A 16710-nucleotide genomic window follows, 5' to 3' on the forward strand; every position below is an offset into this window, starting at 1 on the left:
TAGATGGATTTTTTTGAACATGTGTCACTCACAAACCGAATTCATCTGCCTTATGCATCAGTGGTCTTGTGCCACTCAGCACCAGTGGCTTTGTTGGCATAAGATACTAACCCTTTTCTCTGCTGGGGTCTTTAGGAATGGAAGTGCTCAGGGCGAAGGGAGAGGTAGAAAATTTAACGCTGATTAAACACCCACTGTGGTTTACACACCTTCATGTAACTAATTCCTTTAATTGGCACTAAACTTGCAAAGACGGATATTATACTTTTTTCCCCCACAGATGAAGAAACTCAGGCCCAGTGAAACTGAGAAAGGAGCTCAAGTCATATATTTAGCAGAGATCAATGGAGGCCCACACACAGATGTGGGCGTCAGGACACCTGGCACTCGTTTCTCATCTGTCAAGAATGTGCCCATTTAGAGCTTTGAAAGGTGAGTCTGGTCGGTGGAAAGAGTACTGAGACCCAGTTCCCCAGCCAGCCATGCTGTTTCCCTGCAGAAAGGCCACCTGAGAAATGGCAGAGGTGAGCAATCCATCGATTGCTCTTTCTTTTCAATTTTCTTCTGCTCCAAAAGGTCACCATGGACCTTAATTTACTCATTAAAAAGTTGTGTGAACACTGTCTTTTTCAATTCAATATTTAGACATACCACTGTAATTTATTAAATAGCTGTGGAAATTACACAAAAACTACAAATGTCATGAAGTCCCATTAAAGCCAGGCTGAACAAACTGCTTCAGTTTTATGCACTTCATGTACTTTTCTCTGCAGGGTAGTTATGAACCGCGGCCCTGGGTGGGGTATTGCTGATCTGGGTAAAGAATGTTTTCTCCCCCAGTGTGACTGCCGTTGGCCACAGGGACTGTTTGGAGGTAGTTACCATTAAATGAAGTCATAAGAATGGTGCTGGCCTGGCTTCTAAAGTTTCTCATCTTGCCTGGGACCTTCACCTCCCAGGAGTGTGCTGGCCCTGCCGGGGCCCTGGGGGCCCTGAGGAGGCCTGTCGGGCTTCGATGGCCTCTTCCTGCCTGTGGGCTTCGTCCCCAGGGCAGCTTCTTTAGGAAGGAAGAGCCTTTCTGTGAGAGCTGGTCTGCTGGGTTTCCCACATGCAGGGGGTTGGAAGGGCCTGGCTCCACTGGACGACGTGCTTCGGTGGAGTTGTGACGTCGCACAGCATGGGCCTGGCTGCAAGGACACCCGTCTAAGGACTGATCAGGAGCCATTTAGCAGACGCGCTTCGGAGGCCTTTGTTTCCCCGTGGGGAATCTGATCTTCCTGCTGTTGAGTTCTTGGCAGCTGGCTCTGGAAATGTGACCATGAGGAACCACTGCTAGGAGACCCTCCCAGGAAGAGCCTGAGGGGCTTCCAGTCTGAAGGTGTCCACAGGGTCATGGTCGTGGTTCTGACACCAGCCCTCAGATGTACCCCCCAGCAGGCAGATAAACCTCTTTCTCTGTACGTGTGTGTGTTCATTTACACATATGTACACTTGCCTAGCATCGCACAGCTAATAAATGGAAGAGCAGAGAGGCAAATTTTGACTCATCTTGCTCCAAATTTCACATCCTTCCTCTCATGTCTTCTATAAAACATGTATTAAATATATAAAATGCTACAGATAACAAATAAAAATCACGAAAGAACATTACCTAAGTGATTTTAAAAGAAGAAATATACTCAGAAAAGAATATATTTGAGTGGGCATGCATATTGCTTCACTAATAACAAAAAGGAGAATCAAACAAGGAATATGCTTAACAGTTTAGTGGCAGCATGTGGTTCTCAAAATTCTGCCAATTATTACTATTTTTTAAATAGTATGTTTCACTCTTTAAAGAGCAAAAGTGGCAAATTTACTTCCTTCTCTTTGGGGCGAATATAGTCCTTATTCAATATTAGTATTTTATGTTATCTCTGTTGCATACAAGGTGAAAGGTACAGTGACTTGAAGAATCAAGTTCTAGAAAAGGTGAGTGTAAACATTTCTTGTAAGGATCAGAAAGAAGTTATGGAAAGAAAAGACGTGGAGGAGTTCCCGTCGTGGCGCAGCGGGAAACGAATCTGACTAGCATCCATGAGGAGGCAGGTTCGATCCCTGGCCTCGCTCCGCAGGTTAAAGGTCTGGTGTTGGTGTGAGCTGTGGTGCAGGTTGCAGTCGCAGCTCGGATCTGGCATTGCTGTGGCTGTGGTGTAGGCCAGAGGCTACAGCTCTGTTTCCACCCCTGGCCTGGAAACTTCCATATGCTGGGAATGAGGGCCAAAAAAAAAAAAAAAACCAACAAAAAAGAAAAAGAAAAGAAAGAAAAGACATGGAGAGCTAATGTAGCAGGCAGAGCTAGCATGGAAGAGGTAAATGTCTAGTATACTTTAGGCCCTAAATAGGAATTCATCAGTAGAAAATATCAGCCCAAAATACCAGGCCCTAAAGAGGAATATCAGGACCCGAAAGAAGCATTCTGATCAATATCTGCGTGTGATAAGTTTACAATAAGATTACAAAGAAAAAGTAAAAGAGATCAGTGAGAAAAGTTCCATATTTACTCTAGAAGTTTCTTGTTTTAAACCCTTCCTAATAAAGTTATCTCCTTTGCTGGGTACTTTTATTAAATGTCAGTTGTTTTTAATCAAAAGCAGTCTTAACAGCAGTGGAAATGAGCATTTATAAATCCAGTGGGCTAGAGCAGATACTATCAGGGAGCGTATACTCCCTCACAAATTGGCTCATGAGTTAAAAACCCACCGACCACCTACTTGCTTCCTTGATTTTACAACCAGAAAAAGTATTTAAGAGCAGAGGAAAGAGGATGGCCTGGCTGAGCTTCTTAGATACAAACCTAGTTACAGCATCACAAACAAATGCCACTCTGAGATTTTCATTTGTGAAGTTGCATAATATTACAGCTCATGCAAGCATCTTTCCCCAGCTCTGTAAAGAAAAAAATGGTCCCTCCTAGTTTTTTCCCTGATATTAAATTTTAATTGGGAAAAATTAGGCTATTTAATCATAACTTGCATTTTTATGTATTTAGTTTTTTTCTCGTATACTTCAATGCACGTCATGGTACTGGATGGTCTTACAAGTTACACTGAGCAAGCATAAGCATCTCCATTGCATACTGCATGGCAGTGAGATGAAGGGGCTTCCTGGAGATCACAGTGCTGCCTTCTGAAGGAGCTGGACCAGGATCCAGACCTTCTGATGCCCACCTGAAAAGCCTCCCCTTAAACCTCCAGGGTGATCCCTGGAGCAGGCAGCCAGTGTGGTCACTGGCTAGCATGGCTTCCTAAGCTGCTCTGAAAAGCAGGGGCAGGGATACCAAGATTATGTAATATATTTAATGGTTTTCAAACTTTAGTTTGAAGCTTCTGAAAGCTACTTAGTAGGTTATGACTTAGCATTTTTTGATAAAATAAAAAAATAGAAAATATCAGAGGGCAAGACTAAATCATTATATCAAAGAGATATCTCTACTGTCTTGTTATTGCAGCATCACTCACAATAGCCAAGGTATGGAAACAGCCTATGTATTCATCAATGAATAAACAGAAATAGAAGGACAGATAGATAAACATACATAAAATATGGAATGGTATACATCTATAATATATACATAATAATATGGAATATTATCCAGTCTCATTTTATTTTCCTTTTTAGGGCTGCATCCACAGCATATGGAAATTCCTAGTCTAGGGGTCTAATCGGAGCTACAGCTGCCGGCCTATGCCACAATAACAGCAATGCCAGATCCGAGCCGCGTCTGTGATCTACACCACAGCTCATGACCATGCCAGATCCTTAACCCACTGATCGAGGTCGGGGATTAAACCCACGTCCTCGTGGATACCAGTCAGATTCATTTCCACTGCACCACAATGGGAACTCCCTATCCAGCCTTTAAAAAGAAGTAAATTCTGAGTTCCCTAGCGGCCTAGCAGTTAGGATGTGGCATTGTCACTGTTGTGGCTTGGGTCTGATCCCTGGCCTGGGAACTTCACATGCCATAGGTATGGCCAAAAGAAAGGAAGGAAGGAAGGAAGGAAGGAAGGAAGGAAGGAAGGAAGGAAGAAAGAGAGAGAAAGAGAAAGAGAAAGAGAAAGAGAAAGAAAGAAAGAAAGAAAGAAAGAAAGAAAGAAAGAAAGAAAGAAAGAAAGAAAGAAAGAAAGAAAGAAAGAAAGAAAGAAAGAAATGCCATTTGCAACAACATGGATGAATCTGGAGGGCAGGTGAAATAAGCCAGAGAAAAACAAATACTGCACGGTATCACTTATATGCAGAATTAAAAAGGTTAAACTAGAATGGTGGTTGCCAGGAGCTGGGGGCCTGGGAAATAGGGAAAGGCTAGTAAAAGGGCACAACACTCTAGTTACAAGATGAATAAAGGCTAAGGATCTAATTCTAACATGCTGGCTATAGTTGATAACATAGTACTGTTATCAACTGAAAAATGCTAGGAGAGTAGAACTTCTATGTTCTCACCAAAAAAAGAAATAAATAAAAAAGGTAAATGCAGGAGATGATAAATGTGTTCATTAATGATGGAAATCCTTTCACAAGATATAGATCTAGCAGATCATCACACTGCACATTTTAAGTATATTACAATTTTATTTGTCAGTTATACCTCAACAAAGCAGAAAAAAAAATGTGTAGTACAACTTGAAAAAAGAACGTATCAGAAGGCGTTATACATAGCAAGAGTGAGCACTGTTTTGTGAAGTATTGGTTCAAACATATATACGCACATATGTGTATACATGTATGTAATACTGAGTCATAAAATAAAATTAGGTTTATTATATTTTGTTTATACTTAAGTATAAGTTTAAAAAAACGTGTGTTTCTTTCAGAGGATCAGAGGGAAAGAGAAAACAGGAAAACAACTCTGATCAGCCTAAAAGGGCCTGGAGATGTGTGTCTGTTAGGTGGTGGGTGTGGGGGGAGGCAGAAGAAAGACTGCTGCGGTGGGTGGGAGGGTGAAAGACTAGATAATCTTGACGCCAGAGCCTGTGTTTGTTCTTTTTTATGTTCTTAGTGCCTAGTCCAACAGCACTAACCAGCACAGGAAACCCTCAATGAATATTTGTTGAATGAATGCATGGAAATGAATGAGGTTTACAGATTTTTAAAGGCTCCTCTTAAAAATTCAATTAGGCTTGGAAAGGAATTCAGGCAGTCCTACGTTTATAAAAAGCTGTTTCCAAAACCTTAATTTGCAAATTGGTTTTTGGAACTTCAAACACTATTATACACGGCAGTTGGGATCTCAGGTCAGCCCTCAATCACCTTTTAAAACGCAGGCTGTATCTGAAACCAGTGCTGAGAACTGAAGCTGTATTTCTACGGGAAAAAGGCATCCACACTGGTCTGATTAGAAATGCCAGGGGCGAATTGGCTTCCAGGGGGCAGAGGAGCTCTCTGCAGTCCCCATTCCTCTTGCCACAGCTACATGTGTTTCTGCAAAGCCATTCCGGGGGGACTGGGGTGGATGTGAGAAGCAGCATGAAGTGTGGGCTCATGTCAAGGATAGGGATAGGTCAAAGGTGAGCAGAAGGAAAGAAGAGTGAACAATGCAGATAGCATCAATCGGGAAGGAAAGAAAGGCCAGCCAGTGTGCTTGTGGCCAGGTAGCCAGGAGACATATGCGGAAAGTGGAGACCACCTCCATAAAGATCTGGGGCAGACACCACTGCGGCGGCAGTTCAGCAATGCCATTTACAGAGTGCCCCCCCCCCAAAAAGCACAAGTACCTGTTTCTCTGCCATTTGTTCTTAGTTTGTGATTCATTAACGGCAAGGAGTAATTTTACCCTTAACCAGATAAGAGGTCCAGTAAAGTCAATCATTTAAAGCCAATCTTTGAACCGCAAAGGAGTAAAAATGGCCAGTTTGTTATACAAACCAACAGTCACAAAATGCACATGTCTTTGACTTTGCAGGAGAGAAGCCTCCTCACTGCTCCTCTACCCGGACTGGGGACTTTTCCTGTGAACACAATTCTAACAAAGGGGGTTTCTTGATAGCCTTGGCGACAGCAGAATAGATAGTGGAACTGCTAGAGCTGGATGCCTTAAGACTAATTAGGAAAGATAAAATACATAAATAAGAAGATGGAAGACATCAAACAATAACTGGACTATTTTTGGATGGGAGCTGTAGCCTCTGAGATACCACTGTTTCACTGCATGATTTAAATAACTATATTCATAATGACAATTCTCAGCAATTAGGAAGTGTTTCAAATGTGATATTTATTATGGAGAAGGAAATATATGGTTTTCATTGAATTTTTTAAAACTTTAACATGCTGGAAAATTGTAATGCTACATTCACCAAGAAGACGGAAAAAAAACAGCTATTCCTAAACTTTTTACAAATCTGAACATAGGTACATGTACCTCTTCTGTATCTTGGATAATTATGCCAGTCATTTATTCCCCTGACATGTTTTTAACTTAGTTTCTTCAGAAAACCAGTGGGATGAACTAAATAATTTCCTACATTTCTTTGATTCCATGATTTAAAAATTTATATCCCCTTCCACATTTGCTACAAAATATGTCACAGGAACAAAACTTTTTCATCTTCAGGATATATAAAAGCACACCTTATGAGAAATTTAACTCTTAATGGACAAAAGCATGGCTATTTACAAGAAACCCAAAATCCTGACTCAAGAAGACTTCACTAAGGCTTTGGGAAAATGAGAAAGTATGGAAGTGGTGAAGATATTAGACTGCAAGTGACAGAATCTCTCAATAATCTTACCAGAAACAAATTAAGCAACACCCTGAAAACTAAAGAACTGAACAGCCTTTCACACCTACCCCTGAAAATAACACGGCTCTGGGTAGGTCTTGGCATTCAGGAATTTTAATGCACCTCATAAAAAAAACACTGTCAGTCTTGCTCTGTAGGTGATGAAACGGAAATAAATTATCTGATGCAAATGGAAAGGAATTTAGAACTCATTTTGTTGGGCATCTGTTTTGGCATTTAACCTAATACTTCTTCCTAAGCAGAAGGTGCAGAAGCTTCGTGTGTTCAAATGAGTCCAGTGAAAAGTGAACTTAGATGGATTGAGTTTGGTTTATCCAATAATGGGAATGTTAACGGATATTTTTTGAGCATTGGTACCATGTTGGAAGTTAAAGGTTCAGAGAGTCAAAATAGTCCCTGCCCTCAAGTGAATTCCCATTTATTGCAGGAGGACAAGCAAGCTCACCAATGCTCACTTAACTTTAGTTCAAGGTGAAAAACAGAAGGATAGGCAAAAGTTATTAGTGTGGAGAGAAAAGGGGAGCTGAGGAAGTCTTGTGGTGGAAAGTAGCATTTGATCAGGACCTTGAAGGACAGAAAGGAAGCCAGGAACAGGTAAGGTAGAGCCTCTAATTTCTTTCCTTTTATTTTAAAAAATTTTTCATTTTATGGGCTGTACCTGTCGCATATGGAAGTTCTCAGGCTAGGCGTTGAATCAGAGCTGCAGCTGCCAGCCTATGCCACAGCCACAGCCACGCCAGATCCAAGCCACATCTGCGATCTACACTGCAGCGCCGGATACTCAACCCACTGAGGAAGGCCAGGGATCGTACCTGCAGCCTCTTGAAATACTAGTCAGGTTTATGACTGCTGAGCCACAACAAGCACTCTGAGCCTCTAATGTTTACTGTAACCCGCATTGCTCACTCCTATGCCACCCCGCCTCTTCTCTATTCCATGTCGCCCTACCCACTCCACCAAAACTTCGTTGGTCTCCGTGGAACCCTTCAGAAACCCCAGTCTTGTTGAATGCCTCCATTTCAGATGAGGAAACTAAGGCGCACAGAGTGTTCCCCACAGAGGAAAGAGTGAGCCAAGGAAGGAAGGTGGCTTGGACATGAGTTTGGGAACCAGCAAGTGACGTGATTTGGTCAGAGCAGGGGGAGGTCCAAATGGGAAGGAATATTAAAGGCAGACTGTGGAGAACTCGAATGCCATGTTGAGGAGAGTGGGCTCTGTCTTCAAAGCTGAGGGACAGGAGGGCGAGATGGGACAGGACTGGAAAGGGGAGAGAGCCTGAAGCCAAGACCAGATAGAAGGCAAATGCAATCGTCTAGGTAGGAGGCAATAACTGCTGAAATTCAGGGAATGACAGAGCGAGTGGAGAGACACGGAGAAAGTAAACTGATAGATCATAGGCATGATGGAGTAGGAAAAAAAAACCAGAAGCTGGAATTCGCACCCCCCCCACCCCAGTGGCCTCTTTGCCTTCCTTCTAAGCTCTGTGGTTGGCCAGCTGTGAACACTGGGCAAGCCCCTCGCTCTACATGCCTTGGTTTCCTTTTCTGAAATGGAGGCATTACAAGAATGGGGTTTCTAAAATTCCACGGAGACCTAGGATTGCAAAGAAGTTCGGGTGGAGTAATAGGGTTGGGTGGGATAGAGAGCAACGGGGGGGGGTGGGTTGGGGGTGAGAAATGGGCGTTGACTGGGGTCTGCAATCAAGATGAGAAGCTCTAGATACAAAACCACCCCCCAAATCAGAATACCTCCTTTAGGTAACAGAATGATCTGTAACAGTAAATTGCCAAAAAAGTAAAAATCCCCAACCACTATGATAACCTCAGGACTGTATAGATTACCTCCAACAGCCTTTTGCGCATTCACACTCACAGAAACTGTCACCCAAGAGATTTGCTAATATAAGTGGACATGGGTCTCATTTTTAGGACCCCGTTGAGTTCCTGTTTATTTGGTGAACTGTTGCACAAATGCTGGAACAACTGGAACAACAACTGTCATGCTGAATCCATGCCAAAACTCCCCAAAATGGGACAGATTTACTGAAAGGCCATCTGGTGTTCTTACTCTTGTGCAGTACCTTTTTCCAAGATCCAGCGAGTTTTCCAAACCTCATAAACGCCATCGTGAAAAGGGCTGTTGCCTGTGAGTACAAAGACCCTGGCTTCCCGGCTACTGGCTGTCCTCTGGCTTTGGGGCAGCTGAGTTGCCCCTCTGAGGTGCATAGCCCTGTCTATAGAAGCAGAGCAATACAGCAAACAACCCTAGGGGCCCCTCTAGCTTGAACATTCCAAGATTCCAGGATCCTCAACTTTGGAGCCTGATGTCTGAACAACACTCTGATCAATAGCATGTGCTCGCGGTCTTGTTCTGTCACAGTCAGATGGTCAGTGTATTAAAGGCTTTGGGCTGTTGTCTGTAAGGATTGGGCAATGTGTGCTTTAGCCAAAGTCTCTGAGCCCTGAAGAGGGTTCAGGTCTAAATTAACAGCAGATCTTTAGAAACAGAAGGCTTTGGAGATCGCTATTTGAAATAAGAAAAGCCGTGCCTAGGTATAACCCCCACCCCCCACCCCCCACCCCCACAAATGGTCTACAAACCACCATAAAAATGGAAATGAGGCAAACCACTCAGAACCACAACCCAGTTGAGACCAAAAAGTTTCATACAGGTCTGAAACTTACACTCACCGCCTTTCTTTGCCTCCTGATTTCTCCTCTTCCCTCCCACTCCCACAGTTACATTTTTTTTTTCTTTTTAACAAAATTCCTTTATAAGAAAAAAGAAGAAGGAAAACCGAAGAGGTGAAGCGAGCACTCACTGGGAGAGCGCGGCCAGGCTGCGTCTTCCCTGCGATCCGGATCCCCCGAGCATATCTGCAGCTGGAAGGGGCGGAGGCGGCGAGCGCAGAGGTGTGGAGACCCTGGGGCGCTCAGGGCGTGGACTGGGCCCGAGGAGGTGCCATGGTATTTGCGGCTGAAATGCGGTGTGCAGGATGCTCCCGGGTTCTCCCTTTGTGTTAACACTTTGGTCTGTCCCGGTGACGAAAGTCTGGGCTTGTCCTTTGCCAAATCTACTCCTCCCCACCCTTTCCCTCGGCATAGGATCATCAGAGAGCTGATTGTTATTTTTTACTGTAATCTCTCTAATAGAGGCTCATCCGGTTTAGATTTAGATTGTAAAGGGCCCAGATTGCTTCATAATTTCCAGAATGTTATTAATGGGCAGTGGGGGCCAGGGTCCCCAGTAGCTTTCATGAGGACGACTTTACATGATCAATTACAAATAATTCTTCTGAGGTAGAGAACTAGTTAAAGGAAAAGACACTGATCCATGTGCTCAGCCTTTGGAGAACTAGCTGATCACTCACGGTATCACTTGCATACAATAATTCGATTCTGTAGAGATCAACGGAAACCAGCCCACTGAAAAGTTCATCCGGGTGCAGTTCTCAGGCCCTCGTTCTGAGCTCTGTTCTCAATTAACATCGGTGTAGGTGGCTTCCAAAGCAAACAGTTCCCACTGAGAAATCAAATCTGAGAAACTCTTCTTTTCCCTTCTACTCAAGGGAAGATGCAGCACAGAAAAGTGAATACAAAGGCAGAGGGAAGCGAGCCAGGGGATCAGTGATCTGCCGGTACGTGGGGTGTTTGCTGAAATGAGGGCAACAGCCAGCCTAGGGAACATGTTGCAACACTGGGCCTGGCTGCCCCCGTGGCACTCTGCTGTGGTGACCTCATCAGCCAAGCGGGCAAGGGAGCCTGGTCAGCAACAGCTTGGTGAGCAACCAGATCCCAGCTGCTGAGGAGGGGGTGGTGTCGATCCTCTCTGGAGATGACACGTTGTCTAGGCTGGAGTCATGAATGCGTTTCTGCATCTCTAATAAGCAATGAACAGACTGCTGCTGGGGCACCAAGATACGTACGGGATGGGCTTTCAGTTAAATACATAGAATAACTCAGATTTCCACTGAGTTAAGATTCTTTTAGTAACTGGCAGGAGAAGCAATCAGCTTCGCACCTGGATTCACATCCTTCACAGGATGAGAAACATCTTTAGGGTCTATGGCACCATGTCACAAGCATGGCTACAGAAGCTGTATGGCACAGGGAACTCTATGCAGCACATTCCGTGATAATCTATGTGGGAAAAGAATCTGAAAAAGAAGGGATGTGTGTACATGTATGACTGAGTCACTTTGTACAGCAGAAATGATCAGAACACTGTAACTCAACAATACTTCAATAAAACTTGAAAAAATAGAAGATTATTAAAAAAGGAAAACAAAAACAAACAAACGAACCAAAAACCCCACAAAAGTTCAGCCAGCAGAATGGAGAGGAACCACAGCAAGAATGCTTGTGCTCAACTTGAAAGAAGTTTAATTTAGTTAGGTTAGATCCCCTCCTCATTTTAACTAACTAGAAAATTTCAGTTGATTCCCTGCTTAAGTGTTATGCTATCATTAAAGTCATAGTTTACAGAGGAATATAGTTTAAGGAACTTCAAAGTTAATTATCTCCATATATCACCATGTACATATCCTTTAAATATCCCTCTGATTTTATATGTTATCACTCAATATATATTAAAGTGTGCGAGACTCTTAAAAATGGAGATCACACGAGAGGCCTTAACAGAAGACTTACTGCATTGACTTGGGTTTATGCTTCAAGCTCTGATGGACAGATACACTTATTAAAGCATTTTGCTATTCCTCTTTCTACTAGGTTTTCCCCCATTTAATTTTTTCCCTTTAAAATATTCAGTAATTTGCTGTGGCAGGCAGAATAATGTTCTTCCCAAAGACATCACTGTCCTAATGCCCAGAATTTTTGTGAATATGTTACCTTACAAGGCAAAAGGAATTTTCCAGATGTGATTAACTTAAAGGCCCTGAGTTGGAGAGATTATCCTGGATTATCCAGATGTACTCCATCTTCGTCACATGGGTGTTTAAAGCGAGATAAACCTCTCCCGCTGAGGTCAGAGGGAGATATGGCTATAGAATAATGGCCAGAGATGACCTTGCAGGCCCTTAAGATAGAGGAATGGGGCCAGGAGTCCAGGAATGTGGCAGCTTCTAGAAACTGGAAAGGCAAGGGAAAGGGTTTTCTCCCGTAGGCCCTCTAGAAAGGAATGCAGCTCTGTCTACACCTTGATTTTAGCCCAGTGAGACTTTGAACTCTTAGGACAATGGGGACATTTTAAGCCACCAAGTTTGTGGTTATTCATTAGAGCAGTGATAGAAAACAAATACATTTGTTTAGGGGACTCATTTGACCTCAGGAAGATGTTTCACCTCCTGATTTCCCGCATCTCCCACCCCCAGACCTATTCTGAAGTGGCGAGTGTAGTTTTGGCACATTCGGAATAAGCTCATAGAATGGAGTAGCCTGGAAAAACTTCAGTGGTTCGTCCAGGCCAGTTCAGACTCTCTCTCTCAACACACACACACACACACACACACACACACACACACACACACACGGAGGACAGCAAGAATTTAGCAATATTCCACCAATATACTGACATTCGCGCATGCTAATTCAGAATATGCTGACATTCTGAAGCATGCTAATGCGCAGCTGTGTGAAAGATACCCACGAAGCTGTTTTCCTAGTTGTAAAGATAGAAAGAGGGAAATCATGTGCCCTTAAAGTCGGCCTCTTGCTGTAAATGGAATATGTTTGGGAAGTAACTGTCTGCCTTCAGCTTGTAAAACTAATGGATGTCATAACTCCTGCTAACTCATAGGGTATCACATGGCAACAGTGAAGAGAGGAGTGAGTCTCGGGCCTGGGTTGGATGTCGGTGGGGAACAGGAAGAGCCCTAGATGGAAAGGAGATTGGAGACACTGGAGAGGCAAGGAGGCAGGTGAATCACAAGGCTGGGATCGCACCCGCCTCTAGGTGGCGCTCTGAAGACGAGCTGCCTGGGGCCAGAGGGGCAGGTGAGAGGAATTCGGAAAAACATACCGAAAGATAATTTGGGAACAGTGTCTGCTTCTGCAGAGACCAGCAGGCCCATGTACTTTCACTACGCAGCACAGACACATGTGCTCAGAGTCCAGCTTCCAGAACTGGTGTTTCTGGCACCAAAGTAATCATTTATTGGCACCATGAACAACTGGGCCAGTCATCCTTCAGCAAGATAGTAGGCATCACACATATGACATTTCAGGCCTCTTTTACTAGGGGACATGAGCGTCTGGGCCTCTCTTAAATCACTGATAGCACCCTTCATTTGTAGATACTTTAATTTTTCATCAAAGAGACTCTGGGCTGGGAAGGTTTGAGGGAGGTCCGTTCTATACAAAGAAAGAGCTCCCACCACACGGTGGTCCTTTCTTAATAAAATATGGTTAAAAAAATAACTTTACTTCATGGAGGTAGGAGACTGGACCATATGATTTCTTCCAGACTTTACCGTCTGCAATGGTTAAGAACAGCTTCTACCTTGGAGCAATTCACTAGGGAAAAGAGAGGTATGTAGGAAGTGCCCTATGTACGCCCTAATGCACTTACACACACACACACACACACACACACACACACACACACACACACTCACCTTCTGCAGAAACACAACTTAAACCCAAAATAAATCTGTTCACATGAGAAGCAACCGTTCAAGTAATTTAAAGGGGATGTTTTAAAAGAACATTTTTCTTGCCAAGAAATCCATAGACTCTACACTCTTAGAATGAAGCAAAAGATCTTACCCAGACAGTGGCTCACCATGGGGTGAATAGGAACGGAAGTGAAAGGGTTAACTACATATTTGCAGGCTGAACCTCTTTGCTCAGTTCCCTAGGCCCCCTAGTCTTTCCTCCACAGCTGAGGGCACTGCCCTCCTCCCCACCCCCTACCCGCCTGGTGGCACTGAATACCTTCACTTAAACTACATTGCTTTGTGTTTTCCTGTGATACAGCTTTTTAGTGGATCTTCCTAAGACATCTTCTCATGAAATACTTCTCCCTTTTCCCATCTCCTTTTGCAGAAATTACAGACTCCTCTTCCCTCTCTGCTTTCGACCATCAGCAAAGTATTTTCCTTGCTTCTCCCTCTCTATTGTGCCTTTGCTAAAGTCTTTGTAGCTCCCACTGTATCTTCCTTTAGGGAATGCCTGGTGGGCTGGGGGTGGGAGGTGGGGGGATGTATGGACTGTTACCGAAAGCCATCATTTAACCTGCATCCTAGTCTTCCAGGGCAACGCCCCGTCAGTCACGAGCATCTGCACAGCCTTCACTGACACAATTCTCTCAACTATTTTTTGGTCTAAGTCCAAGCGTAACACATCTTGGGTTGCTTCACTCTCTTTTATTTACCTTACAATGGTGGCCATATAGTTTCATCCCAGCTTCTTCCCCCTATTTGAATGTTTACTACAAGCAAGTCACGAGTTAACTGCCACAGGGGCTCCAAAGATAAGAAGGGCAGTCCCAAAGGGAGATAAGATATGCATACAAAATGTTAATGAAAGATGGAGAGTGAGCAGTATTCTGAGAGCAGCAGAGCTGAGGTGTGATAATTCTAAGGTGACATCCTACCATCAAGGTCCCAGTGTTTAATCATGCGTATGCTCAATATATTCTGTGATTGAACTAGACTTCCTATGGCTGAGATAGAAATCCACTTATCTCTATTAGGGCCACAGGTATTAAGTCATCCTTCAATCTAGTCTTTTCTAGGCTAGACGCCAATGCCTATTTTCCATCCTTTTAATATCAGCGTGAAATATAACAACTCTTTAAATGGGAAACCAAAATTGGACATAACAAAGGCTTGACCGAGGCTGCATGTGCCTGGCTGAGGTCCCAGTGCTGCCTGCCACATCCCTGTTAACACATCCTAGCATTGTTTTGCATTGATAATAGCATCTCTTATAGAGATCATTCATTAATTTTTGTGCTAAATCCATGGTGGTTTTTTTTTTTTATTCTTCTCTAGATTTATGGCTTCATCTATCTCCAGCATTTATCTGTTAAGCTATTTTTGTTCTTATTAATTGCTCCTGATATAAAGAACTTCATACTGTTTCCAGAGGCTCATTTTTCAACTCTTTCAGGATACTCTCCATTGCATTTTTCTTGCCCTCCTGCTTGAAACACAAAATCTGATTTCAAGAAAAGACCTTCCAGAGACGGTCCAGCTACATTTTAATACCTGGGAATTCTAATCTATTTGAGGCAACATACAGTTTAAGGTCCTAGCTGCACCCCGAGTGTGTTTATGTATTTGTGGGCTCCCATTACTAAGCTGTGAGCTCTTTGCCAAGGAGGACTGTGTCCTGCCCGTCTTTGTGACCCTCCCCTCACCCTAGTTAGCATGGTGTCTGCTGTAGACAGGACTCCTACAATATATACTGCATAAGTGAATTAAGGCACATGGCTTCATAAAGAACAAATAATGGCCTTGACCAAGTTCATTTATTTTTTCTGTGATTGAGTTGGAACGGGAGGATAATTGATATGAATGGTGACCTGGCCTCAAGTTCATTTGTGCCCACCACTGGAACTGAGATGCAGGTGGGCATGTGTAACTGTGTGGTGAGGGCACCTAGGGAGCTGGTTCGCTTGAGGGTTTGGGGTTGTCTGCCATCCCAAGCCTTGGAATCGGTTCCTAAGCTGTACCCTGTTGTCACATATCTGTGCCCTGAGGACAGGTGGGCTGCAGAGAAGCAGAAACTGCTTCCAGAAGGTATTTGCCAAGTCTAGGCCAAGATTTGGTGGCTGGGTGACAAAGAGGAGCAGAGGAGAGGGTCTCGCCCCCTACGTCTATAGGAGCACAGTGTGGTTCTGGAAGTCCAATGACTGAGAGGAGGGCAGGGCCCCTTTGGAAGCTTGGACGTTTGTATCAAGAACACGAGACAACATCCTTGACACGGAGGGCCAGGGTCTCAGGTGGGGCCAGGGCCTCACTGGGGTAGGGGCCTAGTAGCAAGGAGTCATAGAAAGTTGAACATGGGGGCTAAGTGTACCATTCGTGAGGTTTAATGAGCCAAACTTCCAGAAACAGAGGGATTTTTTTTGGATGATGGGGTAGTAATCCTGCATAGGCAGGGAGTGCTAAGAATTACATTATCAGTAATGACATCCAAAGGCAGATTCTGATCGACAATACATGAGTGACAGCTATAAGGTTTCTGTATGTTTTAAAAATTATACTTTATTCTAAAATCTTTTAGACAAACTAAAAAGAGTGAGAAACTAGAATGAGTGTCTCTGTGCTCACCTTTCAGCTAAAGAAAGAAAACTTTTAGTGTTAACTTCCTCTCTTTCTGCTGGAGGTAACTATTCTCCTGAGGATGTTTGTGTCCAATACACTTTCTTTGGATCTAATCCTCTGAACCATTCCCCCCCGCCCCCTCTTCTCCCTCCAGTGCGGGCCCCACCCCACTGGGATCACCGTCAATGCCACCCCGGCATGTATTTGGTTCTAGAATGAAACAGGCTGGGAGTGTGGGAGTAAGATGTCATCTCACTCTGTCTTGATACTTCTGTGTTTTCATTATGAAATGCAGGTTCCTTGGTCATGATACTACCACTCAGTTTTTTAAAAAGGGCATTCTCTCCTTCCTAAGGCCAAACCCTGAGCCCCAGCATTGCCTTGCTCATTCTTCCCCTTAAGAAATCCTGACTTCCAGCTGTACCCCCTTGGCAATCTAACACTGGTCATAAAGGGACTTCTGTTCAGTGCAAAGATCATTGGCATTTGCTGCCGTTCGCCTGGTATTTCCTGAAACATTCCGCCTTCACCCAAGAACCTTATTCCTTCTCCTTTTCCCTGGAATGGCTTTTTAAGTTCCTTTTGGATCTCTGAATTCTAATGATGCTTTAAGAACCAGTGTCTGGCTCCACCTCTATCAAGCCTTCCTGGTTTTGACTTTATTTCTTCGTAATTTATCATCTTAGGAGGAAAGAT

General features: G+C 43.7%; 1 protein-coding gene across 11 annotated transcripts in view; it reads right to left on the reverse strand.

Annotated features, from left to right (window-relative positions):
- The window catches only part of CALD1 (caldesmon 1), a 208695-nt gene that overhangs the window by 61095 nt on the left and 130890 nt on the right, over positions 1–16710 (reverse strand). For 3 of the 11 annotated variants that reach the window (XM_047763194.1, XM_047763193.1, XM_047763192.1), the window contains exon 1: positions 9604–9899. The exons of the other annotated variants lie outside the window; for them this stretch is intronic. In XM_047763194.1, the coding sequence (XP_047619150.1) occupies positions 9604–9884 (281 nt within the window). In that variant the 5' untranslated portion in view covers positions 9885–9899. Of the gene's footprint in view, positions 1–9603; positions 9900–16710 lie in introns of those variants that run through there. 11 annotated transcript variants of the gene reach the window in all.

Source organism: Phacochoerus africanus, chromosome 16 (genome assembly GCF_016906955.1).
Source record: "Phacochoerus africanus isolate WHEZ1 chromosome 16, ROS_Pafr_v1, whole genome shotgun sequence".
NCBI lineage: Eukaryota > Metazoa > Chordata > Mammalia > Artiodactyla > Suidae > Phacochoerus > Phacochoerus africanus.